The sequence below is a fragment of the Artemia sp. Qi Xiang Cuo genome, chromosome 9, assembly GCF_049724085.1.
Source record: "Artemia sp. Qi Xiang Cuo chromosome 9, ASM4972408v1, whole genome shotgun sequence".
Lineage (NCBI taxonomy): Eukaryota > Metazoa > Arthropoda > Branchiopoda > Anostraca > Artemiidae > Artemia > Artemia sp. Qi Xiang Cuo.
In genome coordinates this window covers 76,430,874-76,457,405 of record NC_142802.1, presented here as the reverse complement: position 1 = coordinate 76,457,405, position 26,532 = coordinate 76,430,874, and the positions used below count along the sequence as shown (strand labels likewise).

The following is a 26,532-nucleotide window of genomic DNA, read 5'->3' as shown; positions in this document are numbered from 1 at the left end:
GAAAATTATCTTATTTAAAAATGGTATATAATATTTACCTATTAATATTTATATTAGATAGTGTTTATTTATTCTGGAAGCTTTTGTTTATTATAAATACATTTTTTCAAGCAGGAGGAAGGATTTTTTTTTAGCTCTTATTCGAGTCGACGCAAACCAAATATTCTCCCACCAAAATCCATTTTTTTAATTGCTTAACGTGAAATCCAAAGTAAAATTGAGCTACCAAAGTAAAATTCTACTCCTCAAATATGCCCCTCCCTGTGCGGATGAAGGATTATAGATGGCCGAAGATTGTTCTTTTCGGCCAACCGTCTAGGGCTAAACGGAAAGCAGGTCGTCCTCGTCTGGGGTGGGAGGACGTCATAAAGAAGGATTTAAAGGAAATGTGAACTTCGCGGGTGGGTGTAAAAAGGGAGGCTTTGAATAGATTGGGGTGGAGGAGGAGCGTGCGTAGCTGTGTTGGCCTCAGGCGGCTTGGTGCTGCGGTGAGTTGTTAGTAGTAGTAGTAGTAGTTTCCCTTGAATTGTCTGACCTCTAAAATAAATCTCTAAATATGTGTCTGGGAAAAAGTTCTGTAGCTGTCCTTCTTGGGGAAAATGTTTTTTATTTTCATCTGATGAAGCTTGCTACATTTATTTTTCTTAATTCACGGTTTGCATTTCAAAATTTTGGGACTTTTTTTTTATTGTTTTTATAGAAAACAAAGAGAATTGCTCATTTGTACATAAGGCCCTTAATTCCAATTCAACCCAAAATAAATCTTCAAATTGTTTAAACACTGAGTAGATTTGAATTTTTTTTTAGCAATTACAGTAGAAATTTTTTTTCACCAGGATATGACATGACATACTACTACTAACAACTCACAGTAGCACAATACTACCTAAGGCAAAACTGCGGCGCACTCCTCTCTACCCTAATATATTCAAAGCTTCACTCTTTACCCTTTCCCAAGAAGTTCCTATTTCCTTTAAATCCTACCTTATGACCAATTTCTACCCCGTTCGGGCAAGACCTGCAATTCGTTTGGCCCCAGGAGGATAACAATTTTTTTGCAATCTTTCACCCTTCATCCGTAAAACGTCATAGCCATCTTAGCGTTTCTTTCATTTTAGCCCAAGCAAGAGGGAAGGAAACATATTCTTCGTACGGCTTGTTGTTTGATATACGGTCGGACAAACGGGTACCTATCCGTAGACAATTTCTCTGGAAAATATTTAACAAATCTTCCTCTGTCTTCTGAAATGCAGATCTTCGTTTTCTTCAAAAACATAGTGAGAGAAAAATCTCAAGATGAAAAAAAAACGGGACTACGGTCAGTAGAAGCGAAAGACAAACTAAAACGAAATAAAACAAGACAAGTGTAAGTTAAAAGAAAATAAAGAAAGATAAAAATCTCAAGAAGAATAAAGCAAACGGGACTACGGCCAGTAGAAGGGAAAGACAAACTAAAACGAAATAAAACAAGACAAGTGTAAGTTAAAAGAAAATAAAGAAAGAGAAAAATCTCAAGATGAAGAAAACAAGTGGGACTACGGCCAGTAGAAGGGAAAGACAAACTAAAACCCGCGGATATTTCGCCTGTATAAAACAAGGCCTCTTCAACGCTAAGAACAAAAATTAAATCTAAAATAGCCTAAAATTAAATAAAATATAAAATCAAAAAAAGCAAAAAAAAAAAAAAATATATATACATACAATTGTTGCTAATGTGGTTGACCACCGCGAACCTAAAAAGAGTTACTTCAATGAGAACACTGAAGCAACTGGATAAAATAAAGGAAAATGAATATGAAATTAATCATTTTGTTGTGAAATAATCCTCTTGCTTTAATCCTTTTGACCACTGCTGCATTTCTCCTAGGTCTTCTATTTAATCTAGTCCCCTGGTGATTTTGTTAAATATGTTCAATATTTAAATTAGCTGCATCACTAGTTATTAAAAGATGAGTAAGAATATGTTTAATTTTTTTTATTTCAATGGCTTCCCTAGGCCACAGTGTCAAACCTCTATCGTTATAAATAGTTGTGACGTCGTCAAATTGTACGTAATGATCAAGGTGGTGGAAAATGTGTTCTGGCAAAACCGAAACGAAGGTTTCAGGAGGCTTACTAAATTTTAGAGCTTCATCTTTTGAGTTACGATGCTCAATAAATCTAAATCTCTTTGTTGTTGTCATGGCTGGCTAATTCGCCTTTAGATCTTTCATTCCTTTTCTTCCAAATTCTTTCATCGGTGAAAAACGCCCTGGGCCTTTACTACCCAGGTAAGTGAAGTTACACACTTGGTCAATCTTCTCGTCATCAAGCATCATCTCTTCACCTTGATTTATTCCTCGTCTAAGTGATTTGGTCTTGTTAACATTAAATCTCAAACCTATTCTTGCACTCTGAGCTCTAAGTACCTCCAAAAAGTCATCCATTTTGCTAAAATCTTTATCTAGGATGCTCAAATCATCTGTATAATCTAAGCCTATCTTTTATCTTCCCATTTGATTCCATGCTCTTTCATAGCCTTTGACATGTCCCTTGGGACAAAGTCCATCAAAATAATCCATACAAACGGGGATAGAACACGACCCTGCTTAATTTCTGATTCAAAACCACACCAGCTAGTAACCCCACTTCATACCACAGCTGTAACAATATTGTTCTTGCAAACGACACTCATCAATTTCATGTGCTTATCTGGTATACAATACAAGAATAGTACCTTCATTAAAGCTCTTCTATCGGCTGAATCAAATGTATGTTCATAACCTATAAAACTGAGCACAGGAGTCTGATTCAGACACTTCTTAGTTAATAAGTTAACAATAAAAATTTAGTCAACGTATCTTCTCCTCTTCGTGAAACCAAAGTGTTCTTCTCCCAAAACTTCATTTACAGCATCTCTTAGTCAAAAAGCATCATCATGCTAAGTAATTTGTTTTCTAGAGAAACCAAGCTTATACCTCTATAATTACCATACTCACTCTTATCACTTATCTTATAAGGGATTTTAATAAAAGTTTTTCTAGAACCACTTGGTACTCCTCCTTTTTCAAAAATCACATTCATGATCTTCACTATCTTATCTTTGGTTTCGCAACCACCATATTTCAAAAAATTCATTTACCACACTATCAGCACCTAGACATAATTTTTTTTTCTTTTTTACTTTTCAATAACTTTTTTTTCTTTCTTTTCAATACCCTCTTTTTTTCTTTTCAATACCTTCTCCTAATCAATACGGTCATTTATAATACTGAATCTTGATTTTGAATAACCATGAAAACATTTTATTTTTAAAATAATTTGTGTGAATTTTATGCTTCTTTAATTGTCATAAGTAATATCTGACCTTGGGGTATTCAGCCTTATGTGATTTAGACCCTAGAGTCTAAAGACTTTAGAGTCTAAAGAGTCTAGAGACCCTAGACCCTAGAGTTAAATTTAAAGGTTTTAAGCCCAGTAAGTTATAATCTAAGCTTGATTTTGTATTTCACTCTATTTAGGCTTGATCTTTCGGGCCGTCAGTGCAAAGGAATAGTCAAATTCGCCCCTTAATTTAGGAATTATAAGCTAGTGTTAGGTAGGAATTATGTGAGCCAACTCATTTTCAGAAACTGAGTGGTATTTTTATAGACTCGATTTTATAGCACAATTTGACTAGATAGGCTAGAATAGACTAGACAGAGAACTGTAGTTTGAGGCAATTACAGTTTTATTCTGCAATTTGTTTTTTGTAGTTTTGTTTCGTATTACAATTAAATCTTGTGCGCGAAATTGACGAGTTGCTGAGCGCCAATGACAGGCAGAGATGTAGCCAGGATTTTCCTTGGGGAAGGTTTAATCTCATCTTCACAAGGATAACACAGTCCCTATAAAAATGGATATTCTATACTTATTATATGCTCAAAAAGTATTCGTATCCTCGGTTGTTCAAATGTCTTATCCTTGGAACACAACCACATGCCACTGCCTATAAAAAAAAAAAAAAAAAAAAAAAAAAAAAAAAAAAAAAAAAAAAAAAAAGCCCGTTCATCTCTGATCATCTTTTTTTTTAATTTGCCCTTCAAAAGTTCGAAAAACTTTTTGGTTTGACAAATCTAACGGTATAATTTGTATGGATTTGGGTAATACTCCCTTATATTCTGAAACCTTTCCGCTGAGGATACACCATTAAATATAAACTAGCGCCTACAAATGAGAGCAATACAATTTTTCAGTTGAGATATCAGATTCATTATTCACCAATTTCCACAATAAAGGTACAAACATATTTATTTTAAGCATGGCTAACATATAAGATGTTTCATTGAATTATAAGATAAGTAATGATAGGGTGATAGACAACCTTAATCATTGATTTCCTAATTCCAGTCTAGCATTGTGACTGAAGAGTGATTGACACGTAATACGTAACGCGCATGGTCATTCACTTGAAAATAAAGAGGGAGTCCGTTACCCGTCAACGAGCTATGGATTATTAATCTGTCCTGCAAGGAGGACAACTCGAAGATTTTCTGACAAAAAGATTTTGGTCTACTGTTGCTGCCTTATACCCCTCCAGACGAAGAACTATAAGCAACTAAGTATTACATTTATTGACTAATTAATATATAATTCAGCTTTAAGAGTATTTTAGGCCGATTTGAGTGATTCTACATATTTCGGCATTTTGGCTGAACTGACAACCCTGAGTAGTTTCCCTTTGTTTTCAATATTCTGTGTATTATATTTCATTCAAGAAGCGAATGTTTTAAGTCCTGAAAGTTTAAGCAACTCAAACGACGTGTTCAGACATATCAGAGCTTGTAGTGTCTGTTTAAAGATAACATAATAAAATAAATAAGAAATCAGAAATCACAACTAAATATCACAAACTAAATGTCGCTATCATTTACAAACCTAGTCCTAAGGCATTTTGTTATAGGCACTCGTAAAAAACAGCACAAATGAATTGTTAAATGGATGAGTTCTACAAGGCACTGGCACTAATTTGTTCTTCTTTCTGGTATTAACTACTGAGTTGCCAGCAGGGGATAAAAAATGTCGGTGCTTGGGGCTAGCAAGGAGAAATTGCCCAAAACGCATTTTCAACTGAAACCTACTATCTCTAAGAGTCTCAATCTTTAAAGACTCAAGAGCAGACTTATAAGCTACAAATTTTTCTCCATGGATGATTTTAACTGCTCTTTTTTGGTCTCCTTCCACATCATCACATAGATATTTAATGTTATGAACCTGAGGCCCCCAAACAGGACGTGCATATTCTAAAATGGGATGTGTGTACGTTAAATATGCCGTTTTCAGCTGATTTACGGGGAAACCCAAGTGGCGAAATGAAATCAAACAACGTAGTGCACCGTTGCCTTTCTGGACTAGCCCTGGAACATGAGTACTAAATGAGCAGTCGGCACTGAAATTAACTCCCAGGACTGTAGCTGACGATCCAAGGGGAAACCAGGGAGTTGGGCAAACAAGATCTCAGCGATTCATATAAATATAATTATAACATTATAATAAGTACATCAAATAAAAACTAACTTTCGGTCTCTGGTTGACATCAAACCTCAATTCTATTTCTTTTTTTGCGTCAACAAGTTGTATCCAGTTGTGGTCGATTTTTGGAAAACCTGCTGAAAATTCTAACGGAGGATAGAGACTTGGAGGTTCAAATGGTGTTGAAGTTTGAGTTTGACGAAAGCGACCTCTTCCTATTCCTCGATTCATATTCTATTCCTAAAAAAAGAGTAGAGTAACGTCAGAAACCAAGAAAAGAAACAAAAATCTACTCTGCCTATAAATATCTGCTATATATCCAAATTTCAATGCAATTCACAAAGAGAGAAAATACTTTCGTCTGACATAGATGTGAGAAATGTATAAGCCAATTTTAAATATTGTCTGAAAACATTTTTCAAAAAAGAAGTTTTTCTAAGAAATATAAAGGGCCGTACTAAAATCTAAGACGAAGAGAAACAAAGTACTATAATAATATGAACTTAAAACGAATATAAATTAATATCAATAAATCAATAAAATCCAAAACAAACAGAAGTTTAAATAGATAATCACATCAAACATAAAAATAACAGATACTGGTACAGATGAACAAAATAATTCGAAAACAAACAGACATCAAAGGGTAGAATCAAGTTAATCTTAAAACATACAGAAATACCACAAACAGGAATGGGCTACTGCCCCCTAAAGGCTTTAATGTCATTTCCACGGCGTTGCCCTATAGTAAAGGCAAAAAGGTTTCAATTTTTTAAGGTTTTTTTTTCCAGAGGCACTTCATATGGAAAGGGTGGTAGTACTAACTTCGGAGGGGGCTCGTTTGATTGGAAATTCACAGTTCTAGTGTCCTTTTTAAGAGTCAAAATTGATCAGAGGGAAACTAGCCCGTCCCCAGGCCCTCTTTTCTCCAAATGCATCCGATCAAAATTTTGAGGAAGCCATTTTGTTCAAAATATTCCAAAGGTCAGGCAACAAAAACTCCGGGGTCGACACAACCCCCAAGAGCCCGGGGACAAGTGTTGTAAGTTATGCCCCGGGGCACAGGTTCTTTGTACAAGGGTGGTCTTATAAAATTTGGAGGAGGCTCATTTGATTCGAAATTTAAAGTTCTAGTTCCCTTTTTAAGAGTCAAAAGTGATCAGAGGGCAACTAGCCTCCCCACTAGCCTTCTTTTTCCTCAAATGCATCCGATCAAATTTTTGAGATAGCCATTATGTTAAAAATAGTTCCAAAGATCATATAACAATACCTCTGGGGTTAATACAACCCCCCAAACATAAGGGGCAAGGATTGTAGGTTATACGCCGGGGGTATATAAGGTTTTTATGAAAGGGGTGGTTAAATAAACTTTGGAGGAGGCTCATTTGATTGGGAAGTGAAAGTTTTAGTTCTCTTTTTAGGAGTAAAAAGTGATCAGAAGGCAACAGCCCCCCCCCAACCCTCTTTTCCCCAAATAAATCTGATCAAAATATTGAGATAGCTATTTTGTTCAAAATGGTCCAAAGATCATATAACAATGCTTCTGGGGTTGACATAGCACCCCAGAACCCGGAGGCAAGGGTTGTAAGTTATGCCCCGAGGGTACCTTAAGTTTTTTATGGAAAGGGAGGTCGCATAAACTTCGGAGGAACCTCATTAGATTGGAAATTGAACGTTGCAGTTCCCTTCTTAAGAGTCAAAAGTGATCGAACGGCAAGTTACCCCCAACACCTTCTTTTCCCAAAATGCATAGGATCGGAATTTTGAGATTGTCATTTTGTTCAAAATTGTTCAAAGATCATATGACAATGCCTCCGGGGTTGACACAACCCAACAGAGCCGGGGACAAGGACTGTAAGCTATAACCCGGGGGCATATAGGGTTTCTATTGAAAGAATGGTCGAATAAACTTTGGAGAAGTCTCATTTGATTGGAAATTGAAACTTCTAGTTCCCTTTTTAAGAGTCGAAAGTGAATAGAGGGCAACTAGCCCCCCTCTCTTCCAAGCCCTCTTTTCACCAAATGTATCCGATCAAAAGTTTGAGATGGCACTAAAATTCAAAATATTCCAAAGATAAGGTAACAAAAACTCCGGGGTCAACGCAACCACTCACAGCCCGGGAGCAAGGGCTGTAAGTTAAGCTCCGGGGGCATATAAGGTTCTTATGGGAGGGAGGGCAACTGTGACTGTGAATGCTGGCAACTGGTACTATATTTACTTGTGACTACTTTCAAAGAATGTTAGGGGATATTGAACAAAATCAAAACACAACATGTGCATGCTGATTGTCAAAAGGGCGTGCATCAGCAATATCTCAGGAACGGCTGAGGGCATTAAGTGAAAACTTTCAGGGTATATTGAATAGTGCTTGAACCTTCAGGGAATGCTTAAGGTAATTTAAAAAATTATATTAACCAAAACCCAAAACTTTGGCAATAAAAAAGGGAAAAAATTTAATAAAAAAAAAGAATCCGAAAAATAAGTTTTTCAAAGAAAAATAAAGGCCATATCAAACAGTTCGTGGTAACGAACTGTAAGTAAGGAGCAACCCGGCTCAATTGTAACCAAAACTATAAAAACGGAATTTTGATACCAATAGATACATCAAAAGAATCGGAATTTTATGCTCATTTCAAATATATAAGCTTCACGAAATTTAGTCTTACCCATCAAAAGTTACGAGCCTGAAAAAATGTGCCTTATTTTCATAAAAAGGGGGAAACACCCTCTAAGTGTCACAATGGAAATCAAACCATCATATTGATCGCAACAGAAGATTTTACTGTTGGAATTTTAAGTTTCTATCTGCAAATTTGGAGACTTTTGAGTTTTTTGCCTGAAGGACGATTACGAATGCGTGTTTATTTATTTTATTTTTTTTCCAGGGGTCATCGTATCAATCAATCCAATAGTCCTAGAATATCGAGAGAGGGCTCATTCGAACGGAAATTAAAAGTTCTAGTGCCCTTCTTAAGTGACCAAAAAAATTGGATGGCAACTTGGCCCCCTCCCACGCTCATTTTTCCCAGATTCACCCAATCAAAATTTTATTCAGCATAGTCAAAAATTTAATTAATATGTCTTTGAAGATGACTTAGTCCCCCACATTTCCCGGGGGAAGGGTTATGAACTTTGCTTTGCTGCAAGTTATGAACTTTACCCATTATTTGCATATAGTATTGGTTATTGGGAAGTATACAGACGTTTTCAGGAGGCTTTTTTCAGGGGGAGGGGGGTCGTAGGAGGGGATTCAGTGGGAGGATCTTTTCATGGAGAGTGTTTCCTTGGAGGAAGGGACATTTCTATGAAGGGGGTGCCGGATTTCCCAGTGTTATTTAGAAAACGATAAGAAAAAAAACATATTTTTTCAACTGAAAGTAAGGAGCAACATTAAAAATAAAAACGAACAGAAATTATTATGTATATGAGAGGGTTCACCCCCTAGTCAATACCTCGCTCTTTACGCTAAATTTTTTTGGTACTTTCAAAAGAGCTATCTATTCTAATTAAACACCCTTGTGATTCAGGGATTTGTGATTCGAACCAAATTCGAACTTTAGCGTAAAGAGCGAAGTATTGACTAGAGGGCGAACCCCCTCATATACGTAATAATTTCTATTCGTTTTAATGTTGCTCCTTACTTTCAGTTGAAAAAACTTGTTTTTTTTTTTTTTATTTAATGAAACTTAAGATCAGCAGGAATAAATTCCAATAATAATTCAAACTCAAAACGACCAGAAAATACTATTAAAGAATAAATGAGACCTAAAACAAACAGAAATTAAATAAACAATAATAGCAAATAAGCAAACAACTACTAATATATGTGAAAACAAACAGTTACTAATATAAATGAATAAATAAATCTTAAAACGAGCAAAACTTAAATTGAATATGCAAAGCAAGCTTAAAACGAACAAAAATTACTAAAAACAAGAGTTTAGGTACTACCCCCTCACTAACTGTAAAAGTCTAAAAACTATTGCGTCATTGGCGCTTTACTGAAAACTATGTGCCTTGAACAGTCTTGAAAGAACTAATAAAATTAAACTGAGTATTTAATATATAATGATATTAATTGCTGTAAGCTCATCAGTTCAACATTTTATTTTACTGTAACTTTAATTTTTATTTTCAGTGTTGCAATAAGAACAAAATAAAATATTTGTAATATGATTAGTCTGAAAACTGTATGTATCTCAACAAGTCATTGGAAAGAACAAATAAAATGAAACTGAACATTGGATATATAATGAAATCAATTGCTGAAATCTCAGCAGTTTAAAATTTTATTTTGTTATAATTTTATTTTTGTTTTCAATGTTGTAAGTACAAAAAAAAATATTTGTAACATAATTCGTTTTCAGTAAAGTGCAAAACTGAAAACGAATCATATTACAAATATTTCCTTTTGCAGTTACATAATTGAAAATAAAAATTACAGTGAAGTAAAATCTTGAACTGCTGAGCTTTCATTAATTAATATCATTACTCGTCAAATATTCACTTTAATTTTATTAGTTTTTCCAAGGACTGTTCAAGACATATAATTTTCAATAAAACGCAGATGACGCAGAAGGCTTTAGACTTATACAGTTAGGGAAGGGGACAGTAGCCAAACTCTTGTTTTTAGTGATTTTCCATCGTTTTAAGTTTGATTTGAATATTCAATTTAAGTTATAATCGTTTTCAGATTCATTTACTGATGTATATTAGTACCTGTTGTATGTTTGTTTGCTAAGATCATTTTATCTAATTACTATTCGTTTTGGGTTTCATTTATTCTTTAGAGGCAATTTCCGGTCGTTTTGAGTTTGAATTATCATAGGAATTTATTTTTACTGGTCTTAATTTTAATATGGCTCTTTACTATTCTTTAAAAAACTTCTTTTTCGAGAAGTTTTTTAATGAATACATAAAAATGTAAAAACTTTACAAGACCGAGTAAATAAATAAACTAATGAAAAAGTAGGAAAAACTAATGAAAGTAACTAAGTAACTGAATGTTTAATGTATACTGATATTAATTTCTGGAAATGTCGGCAATTTTTTATTTTTAGATATTAAATTGTAAACGATATAATATCTGAAATACATTTTGTTTTCAGTAAAGCGCAAATGGCACTATAGTTTTATAGCCAATCCAGATACAACATCCAACAGATACCACAATTCTGAAGAATATTTTAGTTTCATCCAGGTCTATCTGGCCCTGTCTACATGCCCTGTAAGTTACAAACCTATCAAAGACGATAAAAAAAAAAAAAAAAAAAAAAAAAAAAAAAAAAAAAAATGCAGTCTGTTTCATGGCATTACAAACCAATGCCGAAAAACCTGCTTCCTGTATAAGGGCCTTCCAGGCCAAGAAAACTTATAAACGTCATTTTAAAGCTGATTGGAGAGACGAAACACAAGACCCAGTTTTTGTAAATCTCAAATTTTTTATTCGTTTGTTCTGGAATGATCAAAACACTCAAAATTAAGCAACTGGCCTGAACGAAAGTGTTACGAGTCATAGGTAGTCAGAAAAAAATGGGCCAAATTCCGGGCGAAACAGCTTCTTTCAATTTTTTTTTCTATGCACAAGGGTTCCATTGACCACTAGCTTACGTATATTTGTTTCAAGCTTTCGATAACAATTCTTCATCCTTTTTCGAACAAAAACAGCATATAAAATGTTTTTGCATCCTTACCGCTATCCCAAAATACGATATTTGAGTCCCCTTGCCCTCCAAAAATGCTCCATAAAAAGCCTTAACTCTACCCCTTAGTCGTCCCTGAGATGTTGCATTCACGCTATTTTGATAGCTTGAGTTAATATTCTGCCTTTTAATTTACTTCACAGCTTCACCGTAAAGGTCTACTTGGGCTAATAGGTCGAAAACTTCAAGGCACGTCGGAACCCTCCCCCTCCTCCGAATATGTCCTTACTCTAAACACAAAGCATGAGGGCCTCTCGCCTCAAAGCTCTCACCAACACTGTAAAACTTTCTAGGCAATCCTCACAGGTTGTTCTCAAGATGTTACAGATATGTCATTTTGATAACCAGAATACATAGTTTCTTTCGGTTCCCCGTCGCCCCTCCTCCAAACTCAAAATCCAAGGTCCGCTTGGCTTCTCAAAAATCCCTGAAGATTTCAACTCAATCCCCTGAGATGATAATTTCTTGAACAACACTGGCCTGCCATAATAATAGGCAGCGCAATAGCGCTGCCTTAGTAAAGAGCGATAATAGGCAGCGATGAACATTTTGATATAGCCATTTTGTTGAACGAAATTGGAGGGTCCGGAAATTACGTCTTTGAGTATGACAACCCCCACCTCCAAAGCCCTCAGGGCTAAAGTGGTAAGTTATGCTTTGGGGACATTATAAGGTTCTGTATAGAAAGCTTTTCCGTAAAACTTCAAAAAGGACTCACTCGATTGAAAATTGAGATGGCTATCGAAAGTAATCGGAGGGAGAATCACTCCCCCCCCCACGCCCATTATTTCCCAAAACATTTCCGATCAACATTTTGATATGGCCGTTTTGTTCAACGTAGTTGAAAGGTCTGGAAATTATGTCTTTGAGGATGACACCCCCCCTCCCCCTATAGCCCTAATGACAAGGGTAGTAAGTTATACCCTTGGGACATATAAGGCTTTTATAGAAAGTTTTGTCGAAGAAGCTTCAAAAAGGGCACATTCGATTGGAAATCGAGAGGACGATTGCCTTTTTTATTAGTCGAAAGCGGTCAAAGGGCAAATGACCCCCCCCCAAGCCCATCATTTCCCAAAAAACTTCCAACTAAAATTTTGAGAAAGCCATTTTGTTCAACGTATTTGAAAGGTCTGGAAATTATGTCTTTGAGGATAACAAACCCCACCAGCCCTCTGGGCGAATTTTGTAAGTTATGCCCTGGGGCATGCTAAGTTTTTTTTTTATAGAAAGCGTGGCTATATAAACTTCAGAGGGGGCTCATTGGACTTGTAATCAGACGCTCTAGTGCTATTTTTAAGAGTCAAAGTGATCAAAGTGCAGCTACCCCCCCCCACACACACACAAACACGTCGTGTTTGTCTGAGATGTATCCAATAGGTATTTTGAGATAGTCCTTTTATTCAAAATAGTCCAAATATCATATAACAAGGCTTTTGAGGTTGATACAAACCACCAGAGCCTGAGGACGAGGGTTGTAAGTTATGCCCCTGGGGAATTCAAGGTCATTATGAAAGGGATGGCTGTATAAGGTTTAGAGGTGGCTCATTTGGCTGAAATTGGAAGTACTGGTTCCCTTTTAAGAGTCACTAGTGATGGAGGTCAAGTAGCACCCCCCCCCCCACCCAACTACCCATCTTTTCATCAAATGCATCTGATTGATATTGTGCGATGGAAATTTTGTTTAGAATAGTCAAAAGAACATACAACAATGCTTCCAGGGTTGGTAAAAACCCCCGGAGCCGTGGGGCAAGGGCTTTAAGTTACGTTCTGGGGAGATATAAGACTTTATGGAATGGGTGGTCGTGTTAAATTCAGATGGGTTATATTTGATTTTAAATTGGAAGTTATAGCGCCTTTTTAAGAGTCAAAGTGATTAGAGAGAACCCCCCCCCTCCACTAACAAATATCCAAGCGAAGTTTTGAGACATCAATTGTTTCAACATTGTTGAAAGGTTCCGTAATTATGCATAGCAATAGTAGCAGCAACAGTAGTAGCAGTATGCAAATAGCACCTTTTTTCAACATCCGCTTGAACACACGGTGAAATTTTTAACTTAATACCATCAATCGGTCCTGAAGCATTACTGATACGTCCTCTTGACAACCTATATGGGCATGTGTGTTCCGATTTATTTCAATATAGTTACAATATTGCCCAAAATTTTAGCCTTAATACCCTTAGGTTTAGTAGTTGTAGTAGTAGCACCAGCAAATATAATAGTAGCAGTACAGTTAATAGTAGTAACAGTAATAGCAGAAGCAGTTGTAGGTGTAGAAGCATTAGTATTATGATGCAAATATTGTCTTTTGGTTAGTTCAACGTGTGAAACTGTTCCTAAGATATTGCTAATGTGCACTTTTGACAACCTGCATACGGATGGCAGGTTATCATCCGTAAAACAGAAATATTCTCTAAAAACTTCACATCCATACCCTCACTGATGGTGGGTACCGGTCAAGGCAGAAGACACTGCGCGCGTACGCAATATAGCGCTTACTTAATTGGCTTAGCCGACGACACTAATGGCAATAGAGAGAAACTTTTAGGGAACGCGTAGGAAGAGTTCAAGCCAAACGGAGCAATTGTAAGTTTGCGAGTATTAAAGGTACATATAAGCACCGTAGGACTCATAAGGATATAAAGAGTGATGCTCTGTCATAACCAGCAATATCATTGATATTTAAAAGGAGCTAATTTGATTGAAAATTAAAAGTTCTAGTGCCCACTTAAGAGTCAAAAGTGATTGGAGGGCAATCAGCCCCCCCTCTTTACATCATACTAATTAAAAAATTCAAATGAATGTGCATTGTCAGTTTAATATACATAGGCTGATATTTATTCTTTAAAATCTTAATTAATTTTTGATTTCTTAGTTATAAAAGTGAAAACATTTCAAAGAATTGAATTTTCAGTAAAGAATTTTCAGTAAAGTACAAATTATATTCTGGCTTTTAGAAAGCATATGGGTTTTCAACCCTGCTCATATTAATTTCTGCTCGGTTGTCAGATTCTTAGAGGGAAGAAATGTCGGATTCTTAGATGTAACATTTATGTAGGCTTTGGATTAGGCATGTACGTATGCAGGGGCTAAAACCTTCCCCTTCCTCCAATGCAAAGATTAACTCTACTGCTTTGCATACATGTTACCTTGTTCTAGACCAAAAAAGAAAGAAGACATGGGGGTAAAAGGTGGACTGTGTCATGGGAATAAGATGATTGAGGACAATGGCAAACATTATCAACGACCTTATTTAAAGGCAACTCCTTATTCTGAAGCCAACCAATTGGATGACTAGAACTTATTCTATGTTGACAAATTCAGCTTTGTCTTGAGAATCATAGTAGTAAATACCCTGCATGATGCTATCTACAACAGCTCTTCTTTTCTGGAGCCAGCATACCACAGTCAATGGGGCCAACTTATTGGATGGTAGGAGATTGCCCTGTGTTAATTAACACTACGGTGTCCTCAAAATCATAGTAGTGGATAGGATGAATGATGCAAACCACAACAAGTCTTCCGTTCTGGAGCTAGTGTGGCAAGATCTCCAAGGAAAAATGGATTATTGCTATAAAAACCTTTCCAGAGGAACAGAGCTATTTCCAGGAAAACCCCTAGATCCTGCAGAACTAATAATCTTAGAAAAGTAGTTAAAATAGATCAATAAAACTTTGAAGGAAGGCCAAATCGACTAGGTGTGGGGCCCGATTGAAATTTTTTGTGGGGCCCCATCTATATATTAAATTTTTAAGCAAAATCAAATCCAGCATCCCGGCAAGCAGCAGGCTTCTATATATGGATGCTCATTGTCGCTTGTCTTCTCAAAACAGACAATTTGAGCCTTTTCTTGATGACATGACGTCCAAATGGACCCTTGTCTTTTATAGCCAGACCTTTGTTTCTTTTAATTGTTCATAGTTTTCATTTTGTATGGTTCCTTTGACCTCCGCTTGTCTTTCGTCATTATGAGATACTTATCACCGCACCTATGTTTTTTTTTAAACAAAGGTGTGGTAGGCATTGATGTCCTTATCCATGTCAAAATCCCAAACCCAATCATCATCGCTATCATTTTCAATTTTGTCACGTTTTGATTTTTGTTGTCCAGGTTGGTCTTCATTTTCATTTTTGAATTGCTCACATTCTCAGTTTCCCAAGTCTTCTAACCGCGTGTGTTTTTGCTTTTCATATTCAATTTTGACTTGCTCACATGATTGGTGTGGCATATCTTCTAACCGCGTGTGTGTTTGCTCTTCATTTTCATTTTTGGCAAGCCGCCGCCACGTGTGTCTTTGCTCTTCATTTTCATTTCTGACACGCTATAATTGTCATTTTCGCATATCATCTAACTGCCAGGGTCTTTGCTCTTCATTTTCATTGTTGACACGTTTTTGGATTTTGATTACTTCAGATGATTTAGCAATGGCCTTCGCTTTAGCTGCCCGTAAAGGTGTTGTCACAATTAATGTCACAATTTTCAGCTTCTTACTTTTATTCAATATTAATTTATATGGTTTTAAATTTTTGTTGAAGTTCGATACAAAATAAACATGCTGAGATGATAGGACTTCTGTTTTTAAGACCTAGAGTCAAAGAAAAAGAGATTATGTGCCTATAAATAAAAATTTTTGACAAACAGTAGATAGGCTACAGAGCTGTCTTCTATGCAACCTTGTAAGTCCTGGAAATAAGGGAAGAGTAGATAGTAGATTGACAACAAATTTCTAGAGTATATTCTAGGCCTTGGATTTATTTCTGGAAGTTTTATCTGACTTAGCTCATCTACAACTTTGCTCAGGAAATATCCTAGATTAGAGGTCCCTTGGAATAAAACATCTTAATTAAATAAAGTGAAAGCCAGTTTCACCTTTGTGCCTACAATAGAATTGAGCGTAAAATATTATTTGAAATATTTTTAAAATGTGGGTAAAAATGGAAGTAAACATGATAATCTGATTAACAGAAACATTCTATCCGCCATGCAAAAAGTGAGGTAGCAAAGTAGCAATGCCACTTGCCAGTTTTCACATTCATTGGCATATATTGTCTGAAAATAAGATTTTTACATATAAAAATACTTTTTGATCAAAGATAAGCTGTCAAAACACAAGTTGTGCTCTGCTGTGCAAAAAGTAGGGTAGCATAGTAGCAATGCTATTTAGCAGATTTCATGGCCTAGCAAGATTTGTTCACAAATTTTGTCTGCAAATACTAATGCTTCCACTATCCCCAAATTTTTGGAGACTTCCCCTAAAATCTGTCTTCTCGAAAAAAAAACTGGTTCCCCAAAAATCCCATTTCGTTCAGCGTTACCACCCCTAGTGATTTATCACTAGTGACAATCCACCCTAGCAAATATCACTTTCACTTAACTTGACATAATTTTTTCACTACTTTCCAAAGTTTTTATCTCAATTATTTACTACACATCAAAACCAGACATAGATTATTGAATTACTGACCTTTCTTCCTATGCTAGTTAAAGCATGATGTTTATAAGACTATACCATTTCATCAGATATTATTGTGTGACTTGTAGTAAAGAATTTCAATTGAACATGTTTACGTTCAGTGTAATTCTGTGCATTGATGCAGAGGCTTATTTTAGACAGCTGGACCGTGAGTTTAAATTTCGTTTTTTTTGCTATTTTAAATTTTATTTAAATTGCTATTTTTAGCAATTTTCTTATTTTCTGTCTTATTTTCTTTTACTCTGGGTTTTGGACATAATATATTAATCTTAAATACATAATAATTGAACGCGTGATAGATTGAAGAGCACTTATGTATTATATTGCCAACACTCAAGTTTACGCTGTGTAAAAATAGAGAACAAACCAGTTTTATCTGTTTGTATTAAGAAACAATTAGCTTATGCTCAGTAGAAAACAAGTGGCAGGTGACAGAATACATTTTAATTATATAATTTGGGCTACATATTTGCACATTACAGGGGGTGGGAGTTAGCCTAGTTTAGGTCAGGTTACCCCCCCCCCCCCCCCTAATGTACAAATATATAGCCGAAATGTGTTTCTAAAGTATTATATTTTCATCATGTTTTGGTGTTTTTATTAGGATTAACCCAACTTCACTTCTTGAGTATTGGCGGTATAATACATAAGTACCAATTAAAGGAATTGATCTTTTTGCCAGAACCTTTACCATGTAAAAATTTGTTAAATATTGCTTCATTTGGTATGTAACAATTAAGTACTTTTCTTTTTTCTTCGGTAATTATATTTTGCATATAACTTTTTATCTTAAATATATTCCTCTCCTTCTCCTCTCCTCACCATTGCTACTTTTGTGCCATCCCCCTGCAGTATTTTTGCCGGGCGTCCATGTTTGATTGAGTGACTCAAATGCAGTCTAGGATCTTTTTTGGTCTAAGAAAGTTGTTAAGAAAGTGAAAAAAATTTCACAGAATAGATGATCTGCTAATATTAGGTCGTTAGAGTTTTTTTCAAATACCTAGGCCTACCTCCACAACTTCTAATGCTTGAGCAACTATTAACCCTGCATGAAGGCTAATCCTGAGATAAAAACAATATAATTGAAAATTTTTTTGGTAGAATTGGATTTGCCATTTAAAACTTTTCCTAAATATAACTGTCTTACTGTAAAAATTGCAGCCCCTCCCCTCTGCCCCTCTGAATGATACAAAATTAAGCTATAGATTATTTTCAAATTTGGGGAATAGATTATTAAAATGGAAGCGACCCCAAAAACATGACTCATAAAAGATTATATATTATAGCCAAAAGTAAAAATTCGATTATTATTTCCAGATTGTTTTATTTTATAAAATTTATATTATTTTCAGACTTGTTTTTTTTTTACAAACGGTTAGTCTTTATTTCTCACTTTGCTGCCTGATATCTGTGTTTGAAGATTGATCAAACAGTTTGTGGTAATGAATTGTAAGTAACTTAACCAATCAGGAACCAAAACTCTAAAAAAGAACAACTACAAAATAAAAAAGAGCTGTTTCCATTTTTATATTCTTTTTTTTACCAGGTGATGTATCTCTTCTGAAATATCTCTTCTCACAAGATGTATGTATCTCTTCTCTCCTGCAAGAAGAGATGTATCTCATTTCATGCTGCTGCTTTTTAAAATGTTCAAACTGAAATCTCATTGAGTTTCAATGTTGCTATGTAAAAATTTACATTGTTATCTATTGTAAGTCATTGTTATCCTTCGTCCTTGTGGACAAGTTTTTACTTACTCCACTTCTCTTCAACTGAAAGTGAATATATGTTCTCGCACAAACAGCCAAATTCACTGAAAACTGTTTATTGGTCAGTTGAGAGGATCTTAAAAGGGCTGGTAGCTATCAAGGTGTACATACAGTTAAAGCAGATATTGGGAAAGCTGGAACGTGGAAGATTAGTAGCCTGAAACAGCCATACTCCAATGTAGCACAGGGCTGCCACAGGTTCAAGTGATAAAAAATAAGGACTTAGGGACCTCTTTTTAGTCGAAAAAGGGATCTCTCAAGGCACCATTCTGGACGCAAAATGGACCCTAAAACTCATTTTTCAGAAAGCTTTTGAAAGAAAAAGCAATGACACAACAGCAAATGACACTTGACTAAGAAAAAAATGGGAACAATCATTTAGACATCTTCAATGACCAGAGGCCAAGTGATAATTAAGAAACAAACAACCTGAGAATCATCATGTCATGGGAGGAGCTTCTTTCTTCTTCTTTTTCTTAACGCTTTACTTTCTAATACAAAAAAATTGATGAGAGAGATAAGGGTACAGTAACTAGAACACACAACCTATTTGTTTCCATTTTTTGCACTTCCTTCTGCTGGAACAGAGATGTGATCAGCAACTGTTTCTGTGAATCTAACTGCTGCTGAGCAGTTTCAAGAGTAGCAGTTACTTTTTTTTTGTTCAGTACGCATCGACAGAGTTCCATCTATCATGGCCTGTGCTAGCTGTAGCTCGACCATGTACTTTTTTTCAATGCCTTTTTCCAGCCAAGTATGAGGTTCCTTCAGCAACTCGTCTGCGGCCTGTTCCTTGGAACCAAGCACTTCTTTTTTTTCTTTGAGAGACTTTTCGAGAGTCTCTATTGTCTATCTTTTCAAAAAGGGTTCTGTGAGCTACTGCTCGTTAAACTGTCCTCTTGCCTCCAAATCCTGCCACTCTTTCACAGTTTTTTCTTTCAAGGCTTTTTCCTGCTGTAGGTACAGATCATGGTTCTTTCTAGCGGATTTGGCCACTTTTATCAAGTCTTCAGTGATAGCAACATTTTCTGCACGTCCTCCAAATCTGCACAACCCATCTATCACAAACAATTGTGCATTCAAAGTTTGCTCATTCATTGAAGCTTTTTCTTTGCTGAGAATTTCAATAACTACCAAAACGCTTTCAATAACTACCAAAATTCTATACCGGGTATTTCCTTAGACATATCTTGCAGATGCAGAATAGTACTTTGAAACACGCTGCATGAACGAGCGTTTTGGAAGCTCATCTACTGACTCGAGACAGTCGACAATCTCGTCACTCACAGCTGTCTGTAGCAGTGGCACGAAGTCCTTTTCATCTTCAAATGGTTAGAAGTGTTAGTTACCCGAAGTTCTTTGGGCGCTTCAGGTTTTAAAACTCGTCCAGCCAATATCAAGACCAGGAGATTCAGCTCTTTATAAAGTTCATGCACTAGGGTCTCTTTTTGTTGAAACTTTTCGGTGAAACGTGTGAAAAGGTTCGAACGATCAACCACAAACTGACACTCTGCTTTCATGGTCGGTTGTTTGATCAGCCAGATGTTCTCTTTGTACACATTTGACTTCATAAGAATACGTTATTTTTGCAATATAGACAACAAACTACTCGAACAGAGCTGGCACCTGTTCCCTTAGATTCAAAGCGGCAGGTCCTATTGTTACCATCTGGTGGGTAAGTGTTTCAGCAAGCCTTAAGAACGCCAGTTTTCTCTTGAATCTTCCTGTAGTCTTTTTGTCTAGTTGCTCAGCCACTAAAAAAGTAGTACACTTTGTTGATCAGATTGGAACAATTCTTGCCAATTTCCTGCAAACCCTTCCAAAAAGCATTGTGTACCATCTTGCAGGTACCAAACCAGGAAACCTTTGCTACCTGTTAATTCACATTTTTCACTGTCGATCAGTTGGAGAAGTTTTTGTTCGCGATTGGACCATCACAACTTAACGCTAGTAGTTTAGAGATTCATAAACCACTGTCATCAATTGATCTGATTATTTCTGACTTCAATCTTTAGCTCTGGCGTGTCCAATAAACGGTTTTAACACCATCTCCTTCATATTTTGTATTTGGAGCCGTTCTCTCATTTTTATTCTCTGTGTGTAACATAGTGACACCCAGAAAAGTTTTCTAAGTAATCAACAAAGTTAGCCAAACCCTGCTGCCTGCTAGCCTACTGACTCCAGAGCCAAAGGGGCTCGCTCCTTCCGTTACTAGTCTGTCTGCTCTGTCCAGACAGTAACACTATAGCCTATGTAACAACAACTTTTGTCTTTCTTAGACAAGCAAAAACTGGTTCCAAGAATCTCAATTGAAACGAAAATACTGAAAACCATACTCACAGGTATTGGCAGCCTTCAGGATACGGAGATTTAAACCAAGGCAAGAAAAGGGACTTAAGGGACCTTTATCAATTTAAGGGACCAATAGAAACCTTTACTTGATTTTAGGAACTTTCAGGGACTTTGCGGCAGTCCTGTGTAGCAGCAATTCTCTGTTTAATTTAGGGATTAAATTAGGGCAGAATTAACATAACAGCTTCATTATAGCATGTGAGTGCCAGGCTGCCGATTAATATTTTCTCCCAGAAAATCAAATGATGCTTTTTATAATTATAGTATAGTAATCAATGAGTATCAAACATGCAGTGGGATATGCATTATTTTTATAGCCTAATACCAATAGCATTCGAGTGTACAACTCCATCCGTAGAGTAACAGCAGTAAAATATATACAGTATACTTCAGATTTTGAATACTATACTCCACTAGCAGTATTAGAGTAAATATGATACAGTACTTTTGGTAAAATGGTACATATACAATTATGGAGTATGATATTTATGGCTAGTATATGGCTTGCTACTGAATTAGATAACATTGTTAATTGTGATTCAGAGAACTATTGATATTTCTAACTGCAAGCTATAGTAAGTTATATTTGTTACCTTTCTGCAACTTTTATGTATAAAATGCTTTTTGCTCAAAGCAAAGCTATCAAAACAGAATTTGTACTGCTAAGTGTCAGCCGCTTTTGGAATTCTTTTACTAGCAGCTTTGGAACTGTTTGCACACCAGCATGCGGTATATAATAAAGTTGCAATTCCACTGTTTTATTTTAGTTCTGTATATTTCATTAGGGCTATATATCCTTAGGACCATCAGAGGCAGTGGGGCTGCAAGTGAAAACTTGAAATTCAAAAAGAGCATAAAATCAGAATCTAATGGCAATACTTTTATTGTATTATGATCAGATAATTTGCATTTTAACAAAATAATTTAGTTAGGATGAAAATAGATATGTCACTTGATGCCTTTTTTATGTTCTTTCATAATTCAATAATCTCTTATGGGGTAAATTCCATTTTGAGCCCTTAAAGAGCTCAAACCCCCCCATAGTCACCAAAAGTTTAAAAGCATTGTGGTAAAGCTTTCTAATTTAGTTAATTATTAATTGAGTAAAAATATATTAAGACGATAAAACAAAGTTTCATAATACCACTTTTTAAGATAAAGATACAAATCGTGGAATGTGTGGGCTTGGAGGGAACTTGCTTAATAACCAATTCCCTGGCTAAATGTGTCAATGCACCGGAAGGACGTGGTTAGTTTTTCATATATATACCCCGATTTTTGAGACTGAAGGCAGACCTTTTGACTTGCCGGGTGAACCTCTGCCCGTTTATTTTCTCATTAGAAATACCTTGGGATTTTGTCGGATCATTGTAAGTGTCTGTAACTTATTATATATTATTGTAGTTTTTGAGACTTGTGGTCTACTCAGGGCAGGCAGTCCCAATAGGATATCTATATTTGTAATCATTATGTATAGATTGAATAGAAGTATTTTGTTTTAGACTACATATCAACAATCTATCTTTAGCCCCTTAAACACACCCAGTCGGTACGCCTTATTAGTTCAGTTATAGCCTATGGCGCGCTACCAAAGTTTAATTATCATAGGGCCAGAGTATATCTCCCCTATAAAAGAAGAATAAGGGTTTGTACCACTACAACACCACCCAAATACCATAAATATACAACTTCAAAACAACTGGTAGCCATTAGAAAAACTTGGTCGAGAGGGCTAGATAAAAATAGTAAATTGAAATAAGATGGTTTTACCAGAGGAAAAAATGACTTCCTTATCAACAGTACTTTAATTTGCAAAAATTATAACAAAATACACAGGAAATTCAGATGTAGATGAGTTAATCGAAAAATTAAAAATTTTCGACGAATTAACTGAATAGTTTTAGGAAAAGGTCGCTGAGCAATGCGTTGCAGCCAGATTAAAGGGAAGCGCCCTTGAACTTTTTGAGGCAATTAAGGAAAAAGAGCCCAAGAACATCAGTACTCTAATTTAATCTTTTAAAACAAGATTCATAAAGACAAGCATCTCCGAGAGGTTAAGAACAGAGGTAGTCACATTCAATACCTTAAATAGTATCAGGGAATATGCGGAAAAAATTTGTAGATCCGTGTGTTTACAATTAGAGAACGGCGGAAATGACGAGACAGTACAGAAAGTACAACTACCTACTTTTACCCAAGGGTTACCAAAAAAGTTATTAAGACTAATATTGTCGCGGAAACCTGAAAATTTAGAGCAGGCTATAATAATAGTCGAAACAGAGGTAAAAATTGACGAGGCTATGAAAAAGTTTGACCAGATGTCAATAAATAACACAGGAGCCCAAGAAAGTATAAAATATGAAAGGGGACAGAAAAGGGTGATCTTTGAGGAGCCAAATCGTGAACCAAAAAGGCGCGACGGAGGCCGAGGGTCGCCGTCTAGGGAAATAGCTGACAGACTCCACGACCTTGAGAGATTAACAGCTAATAACTATAGAAAATATGGGCACCCTCCCCCACCAAAGACAGATAGTTGGGGAACCAACAAGGACAGATCAAAAATATTTAGAAATAACAAGGAAACAAACAAACAATTTATGAGAAAACTTTATTGCTATTATTGTAGCAAACCAAACCACTATGCAGCAGATTGCTAGCATAGAATACGCAAAGAAGCCCAGACGTACAAGACAAGACACCAATTCAGAACGCAGGAGGACAGAAATTTAGGAAGGCAGGGAACAAATAATACTTGGCAAACACCTAATAATATTCCTGAATTTAGGCCTAGGAGGCGAACGGTTAATAATACCCAGGGTCAAAGTAGCAGCGCTGAAGAAAACTGGGATAATCCCAGAAACTTTTGGCCAAACAGTGGGCATTTAAACGGAGAAACCAGCCTGTAAGGGTCGACAGAGCTGTTTCCTTACAAAGACCCCTATATAGTTTAGAATGTTGTGATACAAATGCAAATAATAATAATCTACCGATTCTGCGTTGTTTTAAAATTGAGTGTTTTCAAAATTTACCATGTTTACTAGATACAGGCGCATCTAAATCATTAATTCGAGAGGAAGTTTTAAGAGGTTTCCTCCTAGTGTCAAAAATTACGTAAGCAGATGCCAGAATACCCTGACATCAGTGACAGGGCACAAGCTGACAATTTTGTGAGAATATCCACTGATATTTAGTACAAGAGATATAGAAATAACGGTAAAAGTGATTCTATGTAAGCAGCTACCATTTCCTTAGATTTTAGGCGTAGATGCATCAGAAAATATGAGATCGCTTTGGAGAACATAACCGATACAGTAAACATAAACGAGGCAAATCGACCTAATATGTAAAATTGCGTTACAACAGATAACGAAAACGACGATTCGAATTATAACCTAAAAATAAGCGGGAAAATCACAATAGAAGGGGGACCGACAGCTCAAGTTCTAGCGACATTAAATACAAAAGTAGGAAAGGTTAAAACAATGGATGCCATGATAGGAGGGTACACCATAAAAGAATATCCAATGATTTTCGTGGAAAATCAAGTTATAAAAATTAAAATAGTATAACATGGTTAAAAATGTCAATTACAAGTAATGACAAAGTAAAACTGAAAAAGGTAAAACTTGGACCACCAAAAAATATTTAATGCTCGGACAATAAATCTATAAGTAGCCAGGGATTAATAATGGACTTCAAAAGCAATAATCCTTTATCCCCATTAAAACCGCAACCACAAGAAGAGTATGGAATGTCTAAAACGTATTTTTTGCAACAATTTGATTTAAAACATTTACCGGAAAATGTAAAAACTAGGTTGGAAAATATTCTTTGGGATTTTAAATGGACTTTTGCAAGACACAAAGCGGATTACGGATTAACTCACTTAATCACGCACAAGATAACAACAGAGGGCCCTCCAATCAAAAAATCACCGTATAAAACACCTTATCATTTAAAGCCATGGCTAGAAAGCCAAATAAAAGAAATGGAACATCAGGGAATAATTAAAGAAAGTATTAGTGATTGGTGTTTTCCACTAGTAATAGTCAGGAAAAGAGATAACACCTGGAGATTATGTATAGACTTTAGATCACTAAATGCCGTCACGGTTAAGGACGTTATGAAGTTACCAAGAATTGATACGATTTTAGATTCGTTAGGGGGTAAAAAATATGACACTAGTTTTGATTTAATAGCAGGATATTGGCAAATCGCTTTAGATACAGAAAAAAAGCATAAGGCAACAGTAATCTTAGATGATGGAAAAACGTTCACATTTGGACTTATGCCTTTGGACTTATTTTTTGTTCCAAAGTGTGCTCTTTGATAAGTGAATTTGGTATTGAAGAATAACTAACCAGGAAGGAAAAAAAGATACCTTGGCTTATTTAGGTGATATAATTTTGTGAAATGAAAACCTGGAAGACCACTTGGTCGGACTTAGAAAAATACTGGAAAAGTTTGAAAAAGCAGGCTTATAATTAAAACCAGAAAAGTTAAAAATAGTAGTACCAAAATTAGTTTTTCTTGGACACCTGATAAACCAAAGTACTATTTCACCAAATCCAGAAAAATTTACAGTCATAGAAAATTTACAGCCTCCTAAAGATAAAAAAAGATGCAGATCAGTTTGTGGTTTGTTAAGCTATTTCAGACGATATATTAAAAATTATGACACAATAGCACAACCTTTGACAAACCTTTGGAAGAAATCAGATAAATTAGAATGTCCAGCGGAAGCAAAACAAGCGCTAAATGAAATAAAAAGGCAATTATTACTGGCACCAATACTAAAACTACCAGATTTGTCACAAGACTTCTGTTTGCAAACAGATGCTTCGGGGTACGGCATAGGAGCCATATTATTAAACATAAATTCTGAAGGAGTAGAATCAATAGTTCAATATGCCAGTAGGTCACTGTCGGAAGCAGAAAAAAATACTCGACAGTTGAAAGGGAGTGTTTAGCAGTTGCAGTTTTCACAGAATATTTTCGCCGATTTTTACTTGGAAAAAAATTCATTTTACTCATAGACCAAAAATCACTAATTTGGCTACATACGATGCAAAATACTTCAGCCCGGCTGACTCGGTGGATACTACGTCTGCAAGCATATTCATACACCCCAATATATATAAAGGGCCGTACAAACATTTTACCAGACTATTTGTCACGAAATCCAGATACGGAATGAAATTTGGTAATAACCATCCAGAACGAACTGGAAGGGCCAGAAATACTGTCTAATGAAAATATTGCGGATTATCATATAAAGATGATTTTTGTTTAGCAACGAAATCCTTTTTATCAAAAGGAACGGAACTGCCAGAGCACTTTAAACATTTTTTAAATGACTTAGATAATTTCGATCTTGACGAAAGTAGAAATCTTCTAGTAAGATATCATAGACCATCGCAAGAATATAGAAAAAATGACTTTAAAATTATTCCAATAATTCCAAAATCTCTAGAGAGAGAAGTTTTACAGATTGCACATGCGACGATTGGCTGTCACAGGGGAGAAGCAGAAAATATGAGGAGATTGAAACTAAATTTTGATCTTACAAAAATGTACTCAAAAGTCAAAGCTTTTCATACAAAGCTGCCAAGAGTGCGCCAAACAAAAGTCACCACCAAGGACCCCTAGGGCTGAATTAGGTCAATACTCCACCCCTTCAGGGGTAGGAGAATTAATGTCAATAGACATTTGGGGAACAGGAGGAAATTTACCAGTTTCTAGGAA

At 35.8% G+C, this 26,532-nt stretch overlaps 1 protein-coding gene across 1 annotated transcript in view; it reads right to left on the bottom strand.

Moving 5' to 3' along the window:
- LOC148949034 (uncharacterized) overlaps window positions 1-26,532 on the bottom strand; it is a 55,449-nt gene that overhangs the window by 6,843 nt on the left and 22,074 nt on the right. The window contains exon 2 of the mRNA XM_089094188.1: window positions 5,536-5,730. Coding sequence (XP_088950314.1) covers window positions 5,536-5,721 — 186 coding nt within the window. The 5' untranslated portion in view covers window positions 5,722-5,730. The remainder of the gene's footprint in view (window positions 1-5,535; window positions 5,731-26,532) is intronic.